This window comes from Pelodiscus sinensis, chromosome 1 (assembly GCF_052426305.1).
Source record: "Pelodiscus sinensis isolate ZL-2025 chromosome 1, ASM5242630v1, whole genome shotgun sequence".
Taxonomy (NCBI): Eukaryota; Metazoa; Chordata; order Testudines; family Trionychidae; genus Pelodiscus; species Pelodiscus sinensis.
In genome coordinates, this window is record NC_143052.1 from 25,065,668 (window position 1) to 25,080,799 (window position 15,132).

General features: G+C 45.5%; 1 protein-coding gene across 5 annotated transcripts in view; it reads left to right on the top strand.

Annotated features, from left to right (window-relative positions):
- The window catches only part of FAM185A (family with sequence similarity 185 member A), a 119,833-nt gene that overhangs the window by 5,656 nt on the left and 99,045 nt on the right, over nt 1-15,132 (top strand). For all 5 annotated transcript variants that reach the window (XR_016349672.1, XM_075926844.2, XM_075926836.2 and 2 more), the window contains exon 3: nt 11,125-11,217. Coding sequence is in view for 4 of the 5 variants with exons in the window: in XM_075926844.2 (XP_075782959.2) it covers nt 11,125-11,217 (93 nt within the window). In the remaining variant the exon portion in view is untranslated. The remainder of the gene's footprint in view (nt 1-11,124; nt 11,218-15,132) is intronic.

Genomic DNA, 15,132 nt, shown 5'->3' on the forward strand with positions numbered 1-15,132 from the left:
CCAAGTCTTTTTAATCTTTCTTCATAATGGACCTGTTCCAACCCCCTAATTGTTGCCCTTTACTGAACCTTTTCCAATGCCAATATATCTTTTTTCGCGATCGGGTGACTACATCTCAACGCAGTATTCAAGAGGTGGGTGTACCATGGTTTTATATTTTCTAGCCCTTTTTTAATGATTCCTAACATTCTGTTTGCTTTTTTTGGCTGCTGCTGCACATTGGGTGGATGTTTTCAGAGAACTATCTACAATGACTCTAAGATCTCTCTCGAAGATATAGTTGGGATTGTTTTTTCTAATGGGTATTACTTTACATTTATCAACATTAAATTTCATTTCCATTGTGTTGCCCAGTCACTTAGTCTGGGGAGATCATTTTGAAGCTTTTCACAGTCTGCTTCAGTCTTAACTATCTTGAGCAGTTTGGTATCATCTGCAAATTTTGTCACCTCACTATTTACCCCTTTCTCTAGATCACTTATAAATAAGTTGAATAGGACTGATCCCAGGACAGACCGTTAGAACCCTACTGGTTACCTCTCTCCATTCTGAAAACTTACCATTTTTTCCTACACTTTGTTTTCTGTCTTTTTAACCAGTTATCAGTCCATGAAAGGACCTTTCCTCCTATCAATTTAGAAATTGAACAAGTATTCTAAAATAGAATCTCAGCTCCTGGGATATGGTTTTATTAATATATGTTAGAGCCAAGTATATGCTAAGGAAGTTGTCTACACTTGTCAGGATCTCATGAGGTTCTACAAGTAGTCCTTCTTCCCTTGGTCCAGAGTTCACAACATTCCTCTTCCCAGCCCTAAACTGCAGAGATTTGATCATGCAAGAGGAGAATCATGTACTCCCAGTCAAATCATCTGACCCTGGACTACCCTGAGTAGGATCTGTGTGATCTTTTCGTACTGTTTAGTTAACCACAACATTAAAATGGGTTCAAGTCTAATTTCCTCCTAATGCCTGATATGTTCTCACATTAGGGCTACATCTAGACTGGCATGATTTTCCGCAAATGCTTTTAACGGAAAAGTTTTTCCGTTAAAAGCATTTGCGGAAAAGAGCGTCTAGATTGGCACAGACGCTTTTGCGCAAAAGCACTTTTTGCAGAAAGGCGTCCATGCCAATCTAGATGTGGTTTTGCGCAAGAAAGCCCTGATCGTCATATTCGCCATCGGGGCTTTTTTGCACAAAACAGTTTTTAGCTGTCTACATTGGCCCTCTTGCGCAAATACATTTGTGCAAATACATTTGCGCAAGAGGGCTTTTTCCCGAATGGGAGCAGCATAGTATTTGCGGAATCATAGAACTGGAAGAGACCTCAGAAGGTCATCAAGTCCAGCCCCCTGCTCTAGGCAGGACCAATTCCAACTAAATCAACCCGGCCAGGGCTTTGTCAAGCCGAGACTTAAACACCTCTAGGGATGGAGACTCCACTACTTCCCTAGGTTACCCATTCCAGTGCTTCACCACCTTCCCAGTGAAATAGTTTTTCCTAATATCCAACCTGGACCTCTCCCACCACAACTTGAGACCATTCCTCCTTGTTCTGCCATCTGTCACTACTGAGAACAGCCTCTCTCCATCCTCTTTGGAACCTCCCTTCAGGAAGTTGAAGGCTGCTATCAAATCCCCCCTCAGTCTTCGCTTCTGCAGACTAAACAGACCCAAGTCCCTCAGCCTCTCCTCATAAGTCATATTCTCCAGCCCCCTAATCATTTTGGTTGCCCTCCGCTGGACCCTCTCCAATGCGTCCACATCCTTTTTGTAGTGGGGGGCCCAGAACTGGACACGATACTCCAGATGCTGCCTCACCAAAGCCGAATAAAGGGGAATGATGACATCTCTGGATCTGCTGGCAATGCTCCTCTTAATGCAACCTAATATGCCGTTAGCCTTCTTGGCTACAAGGGCACACTGTTGACTCATATCTAGCGTCTCATCCACTGTAACCCCCAGGACCTTTTCTGCAGAACTACTACTTAACCGGTTGGTCCCCAGCTTGTAACTATGCTTGGGATTCTTCCGTCCCAAGTGCAGGACTCTACACTTGTCCTTGTTGAACCTCATCAGATTTCTTGTGGCCCAATCCTCCAATTTGTCTAAGTCATTCTGTACCCTATCTACCTCTCCCCCCAACTTAGTGTCATCCGCAAGCTTGCTGAGGGTGCAATCCATCCCCTCATCCTGATCATTAAGATATTGAACAAAACCGGTCCTAGAACTGAACCTTGGGTCACTCCGCTAGAAACCGACCGCCATTCTGACATCAAGCCATTGATTACTACCCGCTGGGCCTGGCCTTCTAGCCATCTTTCTATCCATCTTACTGTCCATTTATCCAATCCACAATCCCTTAACTTGCTGGCAAGAATATTGTGGGAGACCGTATCAAAAGCCTTGCTAAAGTCAAGTTATATAACATCCACTGACTTCCCCATGTCCACCGAGCCAGTTACCTCATCATAGAAGCTAATCAGATTGGTCAGGCACGACTTGCCCTTTGTGAATCTATGCTGACTATTCCTAATCACTTTCCTCTCATCCAAGTGCCTCAATATGGATTCCTTAAGGATCCCTTCCATGATTTTTCCAGGAACCGAGGTAAGAGTGACCGGCCTATAGTTCCCTGGATCATCCTTCTTCCCTTTTTTGAAGATGGGCACTACATTTGCCTTTTTCCAGTCATCCGGGATTTCTCTCGATCTCCACAACTTTTCAAAGATAATAGCCAAAGGCTACACAATGACATTTGCCAACTCCCTCAGTACCCTCGGATGCACTAAGTCCGGACCCATGGATTTATGTACGTTTAGCTTTTCTAAATTGCTCCTAACCTGTTCTTTACCCACCACGGGCTGTCCATCTTCATCCCATCTTGTGTCACTTGGCGCAGAAGTCCAGGAGCCGACCTTATCCGTGAATACAGAGGCAAAGAAAACATTGAGTACTTCAGCTTTCCCCACATCATCTGTCACTAGGTTACCTCCTTCATCCATTAGGGGCCGCACACCCTCTCTGATCACCTTCTTCTTGTTAACATGCCTGTAGAAACCTTTCTTGTTATCCTTCACATCCTTAGCCAGTCGCAATTCCATTTGCGCTTTCGCCTTCCTGATAACCCCCTGGCATTCTCGAGCTATACCTTTAAACTCCTCCCTGGTCATTTGTCCAAGTTTCCACTCTTTGTAAGCTTCCTTTTTGTGCTTAAGTTCACCAAGGATTTCCCCTGTAAGCCAGTCCGGTCTCCTACCATGTTTGCCTCTCTTGCTACGTGTCGGGATGGTTTCTTTCTGTGCCTTCAATAAGGCTTCTTTAAAATACTGCCAGCTGTCCTGGACTCCTTTCCCCTTCATGTTAACATCCCAGGGGATTCTGCCCATCAGATCTCTGAGGGAGTCAAAATCTGCTTTTTTGAAGTCCAAGGTGTGTATTTTATTACTCTTTTTTCTTCCTTTGGTCAGGATCCTGAAATCTACCATCTCATGATCACTGCTTCCCAGGTTGTCACCCACCTCCACTTCCCCCATTAGTTCCTCCCTGTTTGTGAGCAGAAGGTCAAGCTGCGCACGGCCCCTGGTCGGGTCCTTCAGCACCTGTGTCAGGAAGTTATCCCCAACATTCTCCAAAAACTTCCTGGATTGCTTGTGTACTGCCGTATAGGTTTCCCAGCAGATGTCAGGGTGATTAAAGTCCCCCACGAGAACCAGGGCCTGCGATCTGGAAGCTTCGCTCAGTTGTCCGAAGAAAGCCTCATCTACCTCACCCACCTGATTCGGTGGCCTGTAGCAAACACCAACCACAACATCAATGCTGTTGTTTGCTCCTTTAAACTTAACCCATAGACTCTCAACAGGTTTTTCTCCCTCTTTATACTGGAGTTCAGAGCAATCGTAGTGCTCTCTTACATATAGTGCAACTCCTCCTCCTTTTCTCCCCTGCCTGTTGTTCCTGAACAGTCTATACCCTTCCATGACAGCGCTCCAGTCATGCGAGTCATCCCACCAAGTCTCTGTTATCCCAATTAAATCATGTTTCTTGGTCTGGGCCAGGGCCTCCAGTTCTTCCTGCTTGTTGCCCAGGCTTCTCGCATTAGTGTACAAACACTTCAGGTAACCAGTTGATCATCCTATCTTCTCCATTCGAAACATGGGTCCTCCTTTCTTGCCCCTTCCTCTCTGCATTTCTTCCCGGTATCCGACTTTCCCACTCCCCTCAGGGTTTTGGTCACCGTCCCCCGACGAACCTAGTTTAAAGCCCTCCTCACTAGATTTGCAAGCCTGCCCGCGAAGATGCTCCTTCCTCTCTTCGTTAGGTGGATCCCATCTCTTCCTAACAATCCTTGCGCCCAGAACAGAGTCCCATGGTTGAAGAAACCAAAGCCCTCTCTGCGACACCATCTGCGCAACCACGCATTTACGTCCTCTATTCGACGATCCCTGCCCAGTCCTTTCCCTTCAACAGGGAGGATGGAGGAGAATACCACTTGCTCTCCAAATTCTTGGATCCTTCTTCCTAGAGCTACATAATCCGCAGTAACACGCTCAAGATCATTCTTGGCCGTATCATTAGTTCCCATGTGGAGAAGCAGGAAGGGGTAGCGATCCGAAGGTTTGATCAGCTTGGTAAGCCTCTCAGTGACATCCTGAATGCGAGCTCCCGGTAAGCAGCACACCTCTCGAGATTCCAGGTCCGGACGGCAGAGGGATGGCTCAGCCCTCTTAGGAGGGAGTCCCCGATCACCACCACCCGTCGTTTCCTTTTGGGCGTGGTGACCATGGAACCCCCATCCGTAGGACTACACATCCCATGCCTTCCAATAGATGGTGTTCCCTTCTGGTTTCTTCCTTGTGAGGTCCCTTCCAGAGCTTTCAGCACTGCAGAGCCTGTGGAGAGAGCTTGAAAGCGATTGCTTACCTCTATAGCATCGGGGGATTCCCGTGCTGGCCTTTTTCCCCTTCTAGAAGTTACATGCTGCCAGTTCTCTTCTTGGTCATGTACTGCCCTCTCTGGCTCTTCTGCCTGCCGTGCTTGAAGGATTAAATGCTGCCTTCTATCGAGGAAGTCTTCATCCTCTCTGATCAAGCGTAGGGTCGACACTTGGGCCTCCAGTCCTCTAATTTTTTCTTCCAAAATGTCGACCAGCTTGCACTTGGTGCAGATGAAATCTGTTCTTTCTTCCGGGAGGAAGACAAACATGGCACATGCTGTGCAGGTAACAGCAGCAGACCCATCACCAACCATCGCTGCTGTCCTGGAAAAGGGATTTAAAAAGAAAGGCAAGAGAACCTCCCGCCCTTCCGAACTCCCTCTCAAAACTCCCCGTTAGCACTCATCTGTTTGCAAGCTCCTTGGTCACTTGCCCACTGCCTTATAAAGCCCCTCCCCCTACCACGGCTCAGCCAATCAGCAGAGGCTTTTAGAATTCAAACTTTAATTAGAAGCCAACAGTTTCCACCTGCCATGAGATCGTCAGTGTTCTTGCGCAAATTCAGCTGGTAAGTTTCTCCGCAAAAGCAGGTGCTTTTGCAGAAAAACTTGCCAGTCTAGATGCAGCTTAGGAGTTTCTTGTATTTAGGCTTTTTGACTTGATTGTTTTAATTCATTTCTAAGCTGCTTTTTTGCTTGCACAATCTAGCACTCAATTCCATTTAATCAAAGTGATCAATATGAAAAGTTATTGTCTCACATTTTCCTTCTGTTGATATCATTGAGGCTAGTGAGACATTACATTTTAGTAAGATTTGCTCAGTCATTTTCCTCCCTGGCCATTTGTATTCCATGAGAGTTGTTTGCAAGTACAGGTGAACTTGCTGTGCTTCACTGGAGACTAGGATTTTAAAATATCAGCTGTCCACTGGCTTGGATTTAAATGGTTGGCATCCTCCAGAGTTTACCAATTAAATCCTGGTCTAATAAAATACAAGCCTACTTGTCCTCCTTGTTTGAGTGTATTGTTGGAAGCCCTTGAAGCAGTATTAAAACAGATTATCCATGTTGGAAACTAGGTTCCACCCATACAAAATTCCTTCCTATCTTAATGAAAGTGCTGTAATCTAGCATAAATCACTTAATTGCTTATTTTTGTGTATGAAAATACTACTTATCAAATGTCCTGAAAACTTCAGAATTGCCTGCTTGCATTGCTTTAGGAAGCTTACAGTTGGAAGGGGGGACCATACAGGAATGATCCCCTCTTTTAATATACAGGCAGTCCCTGGGTTGTCAGTCCGACTTAAGTCAGACCCCTAGTTACAAACTGGAGGGGGGGGGGGCGCAGCTAGTGCGGGGTGCCTCTCCACTGTCGCCGCCTTTGGCGGCGCGGGGGGCGCTTCCCCCCTGCAGACCAGGGAGACGCGGAGCTAGTGCCCCCCCCCCCCCCAGCAGACCAGGCTTTTCTCACCGCGGAGGACGCGGGCGGCGGCGCGTCTCGGTGGTCCCGCCGCCCGCGTCCTCCGCGGCGAGAAAAGCCACTCTGCGTCTCCCTGGTCTGCTGGGTGGGGGGGGCGCAACTAATGTGCCCCCCCCCCCCAGCAGACCAGGCTTTTCTCGCCGACGCCTGGGACAGAGCAGCTGGGGTGCTGCCGGGTTGGTCCCCGCAGTGCCGAGGTGCGGCGCTGCGGGGACCTACCCGGCTGCGCCCCAGCTGCTCTGTCCCAGGTGTCCAGATTCAGCCACTGTTGAAACTGACCAGCGGCTGATTCCAGGAAGCCCGGGGCAGAGCAGCTCTGCCTCGGGCTTCCTGTAGTCAGCCGCTGGTCAGTTTCAGCAACGGCTGACTTGGGAACACCTGTGGCAGAGCAGCTGGGGTGCTGCCAGGTTGGTCCAGTAGCGCCGAGGAGCGGCACTGCGGGACCAACCCAGCAGCACCCCAGCTGCTCTGCCCCAGGCGTCCCCAAGAGTAGCTGGGGTGCTGCTGGGTTGGTCCTGCTGCACCAAGGGTTGGCGCTACCAGACCAACCCAGCAGCACTCCAGCTGCTCTGCCCCAGGCGTGTCCGATTCAGCCGCTGCTGGTCAGTTTCAACAGCGGCTAAATCTGGACGCCAGTTCCGACTTACATACAAATTCAACTTAAGAACAAACCTATGGTCCCTATCTTGTACGTAACCCGGGGACTGCCTGTACTTTTAAAAAAGGATTTTTACCTGAGTAACATCTTTCTCAGGATATATGCCTAGTAATTCACTGAAGGGTGGCACCTGAGGTCTCGTGTTAGTAACAGTCTGGTCTTACACATACTTTGCAATGATTATTATGAGGTGACAAACCTCCTGCTGAAAGGAGTATTTCCAAGGTAACAGACACCTCTCTGGCCGTTTGGTTATTGTGTGTTGTATGCAAATAAACATTTATTAAGCTACCTGCAAAATGAGAGCAGGAGGGTGTCATGTTTGTGACTAAAGACAAAGGATGGAACTGGTTTATCTTGGAGTGTAGGGAATGACAAACGCAATAAATCTGAAGCAAAACTGGTAAGCTTGGGTGTACTGTTTCTGTAGATGCAGCAAAATAATGCGAGTGGAGTGGGGACAGAATACTCCAGGGAGACACTTGGTGGGTTGGATATGGCAATCACTAACCTGTAAAATAACAGCAAGGCCTGCAAAGCCTAGGGAGGAATACTTGTGTGGCCTATAGCTGGTCGTGTTGGGGAGCTTGACCTATGGTAGGCATAGACAAAGCTGCCTCGTGCAACAGGCTGGTGGTAGAGAGGAACCTTACAACCCTGTGGCTGTCTCTAGACTGGCAAGTTTTTCCGCAAAACCTTGGCTCCACCTGAATTTCAAAGTGGCAGTGCTGCTTGACACCATCAGCTAGGGACTCCCCAGTTGACCCCAGGCTCCATGCGGCATTGCTGCTTTTAAATACCTCCACTTCTCCCCCCCGCCTTGCTGTCTCTATCTGATAAAGGCAGGGGAGGGCGACTAGTTGACTATCTGATAAGCATTTGCTTATCGGATAGTCGACTAGTCCTTTACATCCCTATTGTAAGCATCCTCCTTCTTCAGTCCCTCAAGACCTAACATTTGCACTTCTTTGAGACTTGTTCCTCTTGAGACATCATTAGTTTGGTGACTTCTGTGGTGTTTGTCAGAAGTGAGTTTACTTTTTGTCTTGTCTTGTCTTTTTTTTTTTTAACCTTATTCCTTAATCCTGTGTCATGTTAGTTCTGTGTGGCAACCAAATAGCACTAGTTATTTCTTTAAAAAAAAAAAAAAGTGTATGGCAGATGTTAATGTAAATTTATTTGAATTAGCGCAGTTTTATTTTTATTTAGTTTCTCTTTAGGAAAATAGAAGTGTGAAACACATTGTTTTCATGGAAAATTAGCATGGGAAGAGACTTCAGAAAGTCATCTAGTCCAATGCCCTGCTCAAAGCAGAGCTAACCCCAATTAAATCAGCCCAGCCAGGTTTGTTAAGCTTGCCCTTAAAAACTTCTAAGGATGGAAATTCTATAACCTCCATAGGTAACCCATTCCAGTGCTTCACCACCCTCATCATGAAATAGTTTTCCCTAATAACCAACCTAGCCTTCTTGCACAGCAACTTGAGACCATTGCTTCTTGTTCCATCATCTGCTACCATTGAGAACAGCTTAGCTTCATCTCTTTAGAATCTCCCTTCAAGTACTTGATGGTTGCTACCAAAGCCCCCTTCTTTCTTCTTTTCTGCAGCCTAAATAAGCCCAGTTATCTCAGCCTCTCCTCATAAGTCATGTGTTCCAGCCCCCAAATCATTTTTGTTGCCCTCCACTGGACTCTGTCCAATTTGTCCACATCCTTTCTTTAGTAAGGGGCCTCAAACTGGGTGCAATAGTATATATGAGGCCTCGCCAATGGTGAAAGAGGGTGGTAATAATTTCCCTCAATCTGCTGCCAGTGCTCCCAATAATGGAGTGCAATATGCTGTTAGCCTTCTTGGCAGGAAGGTCACGCTGTTGACTCATATCCAGCTTCTCATTCACTGTAATACTCAGGTTCTTTTCTGCACAACTGCTACTTAGCCAGTTGTTCCCCAACCTGTGGTAGAGCAGGGGATTCTTTCTCGGAAGTGCAGGACTCAGCACTTGCCATGGAACCTCATCAGATTTCTTCTGGCTCAATCCTCCAATTGTCTGGGTAACTCTGGACCCTATTCTTACTCTCCAGTGTGTCTGTGTCACCCATGACTTTACTGAAGGTGCAGTGCATCCTATCATCCAGCTCAGTAATGAAGATGTTAAACAAAACCAACTACAGACCGACCGCTGGGCCACTCTGCTTCATACCAACTGCCAACTAAACATCTAACTCTTGATCGCTACCCACTGAACCCGACAATCTATCCAGCTTTCTATCCACTTTATGGCCCATTCGTCTAATCCATAATTCTTTAATTTGTTGGCAAGAATACTATGGGAAACTATATCAAATGCTTTGCAAACGTCAAGGTATATCATGTCCTCTGCTTTCCCCATATCCATCCAGCTAGTTATCTCCTCACAGAAGGCAATCAAGTTGGTCAAGCAGTTCTTTCCCTTGATGAATCTATGCTACTGTTCCTGATGATCTTCTTCTCCAGTTGTTTGAAAATGGATTCCTCTAGGACCTGCTCTGTGATTTTTTTCCATTGACTGACTGAGGTTTTCAAAGTTTTCAGAGCCAATGGCTCTGCAGCCATTTCCATCAGCCAACACTCTCAGCATCCTCTGATGTATCAGATCCGTTCCCAAGGACATGTGCATGTCCATCTCTTCTAAGTAGTCCTTAAATTATTCTTCTACAACTGAGAGCTGTTCATCTCCTCCCCATACTTTGTTGCCCACTGTAGCATTCTGGGAACTGACCTTGTCGATGAAGAACGAGGCAAAAAAAACATTGGTTTGTTTAATTACAGAATTTTAGCATGCCTTGTTCTAAATTGGCTAATATGCAGGAGACTTTGGCCTGAGTAAAAACTGCAGGAAATAGTCCTTCGATAATAATCTGCAAATTCGAGTTAAAGGCCTACTTCATCTAGCCCCAGGATGCAATGCGAACAAGCCCAAATGTTCATCCTTTTTTAAATATTACTATTGTATATTTAGAACTCAATGCTTATTTCATTTTTCTGCAGTTAATTGTTTCACCCATCCATTGGTTCTACCCTAAAGAATGAAATAATAGTATGGCATAAGTCTGAATTTGTGAGCCAAACATGTTTGTTTTCTTTGCATGCCTTTAGTATGCTTTTCATGAATAAGTAGATCCAAAGGTAGCTTCATATGTTTTCTAGTTAGGTTGGGAGCCAGGAATGCCTGAGGAGGAGATTAAAAGAGAGGGGAGTAAGAAATCTTGGTGGGTCTTTCATTACATAGTGATACTTCTATCTCAGCAGAAGCTGCCTGTTCTGAATAAGTGTAGTAAATATATCATTTGCTGAGGAAGGGGTGATAGAAAAGATTATCACAAATATGAAAGATAATTACACCCACTTCTATTTGAGACTTACTTGTTCTCAAGCTTTTGACCTTAATCTTCTTCCCCCTAACATGCTGGATGTTTTACTAAGTCTCTGTCTCCTGGCTAATCTTTATCAGTAGAAAGGGAAATGGGTAAAACTTGGCAGTTGAATAATTTTTGCCCTGAGTCCTAAAATCTACAACTTCTATCAATGAAAATTAGCAAGTGACTTTCTAATGGCTGATCTCTACAACAGTGCAACATTTTAACACAAGTTTGGCATTATTGGAAACCCAGTTATTACAGGTTTTCAAGTGAGATCAGCCACAAAATATTGGTATTAAAATGGTATTTGGTATTTTTTTTACTTTAAAAAAGAATTGTATTTCCACATTTAAGGTAGTGACACCATTTGTCTCCAAAATAGTTGCTTTCACAAGATGAAAGCTGAGCAGAGTGATCCATCTTTGTATATCTTGAATCAGAAAGAAAAATTAGTTTGGTTTTTGCCACAGTTGAAAGATGTGTACTTCAAAACTATTTACCACGCTCGGCAGTCTTCCAGAAGAAGCTCAAGAAGTGGAATTGCTGAGGATTGCAAATCAAGGCTGATTTGTGTAGTTTGAAAAAAAAAATAAACAGAACCTGGAACTAAACTATTTTGATTCATATATATGTTTTTTTTTTTCAGAGCCATAACATCTGTGTAGAAACTAAAGGAGGCAAAGTGATCTGTTTGGGAACTCTTCATGGAAATGCAGATATTCATGCAGCAAAGAAAAGTGTAAGCAAAAAGTGAAGTCCTCCCTTGTTATACTTCAGATTGTCTAATGTAATATAGGTAAATGCTGAGAAATGTTTATATATTGCAACTTGATTCTGATCAGCTAATCTTCATCTCATCTCATTCTTACCCTGCCTGCCGGTTGTCTTTTCCATATATTTATGTCTTGTTCACAGCAGAGGGGTGTAAATTCTTATGCATTCAGTGCAGTGGTAGGCAACCTGTGGTCTGTTGGGGTTCTGTGTGTGGCCAAGACATTTTGTCATTTTGTTTACCATAGGTTGCCAGATTCCACTGGTTTCTGTCCACATACATTTTTTTTCCTACTGCTAACGTGATATGCATGCAAAGCAAGGGCATGTGAAGTGAGATGCATGCTGATTGCACACAACAATTGACACTGAGAGCTGCACGCTCCCTGTGTATCCAATCAGAGCGCTGCTATGGTTAAATCAATTCCACAAATTCTAGGTTCGCAAGCACAGTTAGCAGAACTACCCTCTCTCAGGAGACCGTCTTGGTTATGACCACTCATGTGGCCCACTCACTAGCCTAGATTGCCCATCACTACTCTAATGTATTGGGCACTGACTGACTGACTGTGTGGACTCAGCTGATGTGCAGTAAAAGGACAGTGTACCTTAAACTAGTTCTGTTTTGACATAGGAATACATTAACGCAGTTGTCTCCAACCTTTTTACACCCAAGTTCACTTTTTAAAACTCAGAACAAGCAAAGATCTACCGCCCTATCCTTCCCCCAAGACCCCACCTCTTCCTTGAAGCCCCATCCTCTCTATTCTCCTCCTCTTCATCACTTGCTGTCCGCAGCCCTTATACACTCTACACTGCCACTTTTTTCCCCCGATTCTTCTGTAGGAAGAGGTTTTTCCAACATTTGGCCTGTCTAGACTGGACCAATTGTCAGAAAAAAACCTTCTTTTGGAAGCCGGAATATAGGGGTTACTGAAAGAGCATGTTTGCTCTTCCACTAGAAAAACAGAAGAACAAATGCATCCCTGGATGGGAAAGAGTTTTTCTGGGATATCTCTGGAATCCTGGAAAAACTCTTGCAGTCTAGCTGTACCCTCACTGGGTTGAGACAGGATGTGTGGGCTCTGGGGCAGGAAAGAGGGATTTGAGTGTGGGAAGGGGTGAGAGGTGCAAGCTCTGGGAGGAAATTTGAATGCCGGAGGAGGTGGAGAAGGGGACACTGGCTTGGGGAGGGAGCTCCAGGCTGGGAAGTGTTGGGGTCAGATGGAAGGTTGGGATACTAAGCAAGCCACAGGCTTGTGGATGTGAGGGTGCAGGAATTTGGGTTTGGGTATGTGAGGGCCACAGGGCAGGGATTCCAGTGTATGATAGACTCAGATCTAGGGTCTGGGGGGTGCAGGAATGTTATTATGCTGCTGCTGGATGGAGTCTTGGCTCCAATTAGGGGTTTGTTGGCCAGGCTTCATTTTTAAATAAAAGACTGTCAAACACAAAAAGTTTCTGCATTGTCTTTATTTATGAGAAGGGCGGGGAATCTGTTTTGAGTCAGGGGTCACTGACTCACAGAAAAGTCAGTTGGGGCCACACAAGGGAGATGCAAAAAACCCCCAAACCAAAACAAAAAAAAAACAACCAAAAATCTCCGCCCCCTCCTTCCCCCCCAAGCCTCACTAATGTGGCCCCAACTGTGCTGGTGGGAGCAGGGGACATGGTACTGGGGAAGGGTGCTAGTGGGTGCTGGGACAGGGTTCTGGAGTGGGGGCAGGGTGCCGGTGGGGGCAGGGAGTCCCCAGCACATCCCTCCTCCCAGGACTCCTTTGTCACCCTCCCCCCCCTCCCTCCCCGCACCCTCTCATCGTGGAGCAGGAAAACCCCAGCGCACGCCGTCTCTGGGGCCAACTCCTCCTTCCTGCAGGGAAGGGTGCACCTGGGCTGAACACCCCGGCCAGCTGGCTGGGCAGCTCCTCCTCTTTGCTCCAGCCCAGCTGGATTAAAGGCTAGAATTCAGGATTTCTTACTTTGTCTTTATAAAAAGTACTAAAAGATTTATCCAGCGTTGTTTGGGTCCTTAGCTGAATTATTTTTTTTATTTTCTTCATTTAAATCATTGCTCTGGAGTGGGGCTGCGGATGAAGGGTTTGGTATTCAGGCTGCCCCTGGACAACCCCAGCCCTCTCTCACTGAAGCAGCTGGGGCCAGGTGAGAAGTTCCTCTCCAGGGCTGCTACAGCTGCAGAGGGCACAGCTGGAGGAGGAGTGTATGTGCATGTCCTCTGGCTGGGGGACTGACAGACATATATTTGAGAGAGTTTAGTAGATAGCTGTACCTTTCTCCACCCTTGCCTCCGGCTGCCCCAGTGAGAAAGGGACAGCTATCTACTATATATTTGTAGCTGTTCTGGTTCCAGTCTCTGGCCCTTTGCTGCCCCCCTGTGGTCATTATATAGTATAACTGTCCCTGCTTTCCATCTTATATGCCTTGCTGCACCCATATGGTTGTTATTTAGCAGAGCCCTCTCTTTCTGTTCTATAAGAAATAATCCTATCCCAGGCACATCTCATTTTCCTGGCACAACCAAACCCTTACCTTGCTTTAAGTTATGATGGGAAACTGTATATCGAATTTGGTGGTTCTAGCTCTTACAAGTTAGGAGGAGTTCTTGAACAAACAGACCTACAAACTCTCTCAAATATATAGTAGGTGTCAGTTAATTTAATACATTAAGATTCAAATTTGATATCTTAGTGATAAGACTGCTTTTTGTATCTTTGACTATTTAACTTGCTCCATTTTAAAGTTTGCATATGAGGTCAATCTATAAATGTAAATTCTACCATAGTGGATTTAAATGCTAGTTTTTATTAATATTAAAAATAAAAATCAGTCTCCTTTTATTTTAACATAGGAACAAATTAACTATGGAATAAGTAGATGCAACTCTGTCAGTTCCAGCTTAGTTGTGCTTACTTATATTAGGGTGAAATGGTCCAGTGTTTTCAAATATGAGTGCCTAAAATTGTCATCTGAATTGATATTTAAGCTCCAAATTAAAAGTGTTTTGATATTTGAAAATGCTGAGCACCCACAGCTTCCACTGAAGTTAAGGAGAGTTGAGCATTTCTGAAAATCAGATAAAGTATTTGTCAGGGGAGAGCAATAATTTTTGATGGGAGGCTACTCCAAGAATTTCGTAAGTGGTCATAGGCCATGCTCTTTCATGATATTAATGGAGGAGGTGCGGGTTTCAGGATGGAGGTTGGGTGCAGAAAGAAGCTGGGAGTGAGGGGTGGAGGGTGAAGAGGGTTTGGGTTACATGGGGTTACCTGGGAGGATATCAGCCAGCAACCTAACAGGCTTCTTGTCTGCCGCATCCCCCACGTGTACAATAATCAAAACTAAAGCAAAAAATGGCTTGTATGTTTCTGGAAAGTTGTTTGGGTAAAATGCTTAATGGGCAAATGTAATGTAATAATAATCATATGGTATGAACTGAAAATGCAAACTAGTTTTAAGATAGAAATAATTCATATGTTCCAGCAGATGGCATCATAAGGCAGGTTTCATGCCATTGTACTTTGTTTGCCTTCAGTATTCTGTACTGCTTCCACTCCATGGACCAGATGTGGGCCCGTGCTTCAGTGGTACAAAGGGGCTCTAAATCTGTCCTAGACAGCTGAGAACTCTGTCACCTCAGCCTGGCTTTTTAGCATACTGTATTCTGGGAGAAGGATGCAGCTTGACTTTACTATGGCGCTGTCATAATCCTTAGCTAATGTCATTGTTCTTCTGAGGCCAGGTTAAAGCACTTCCGAGGCCTCTGACAGTGTAGGAGGCTGAGGGAGTAACAAAGATAGTTTACAACTACCATGGCCCCTATCGTCGTTTTCCTGTGCTAAGATCACCTGGGCCTCACTTGAGGGGA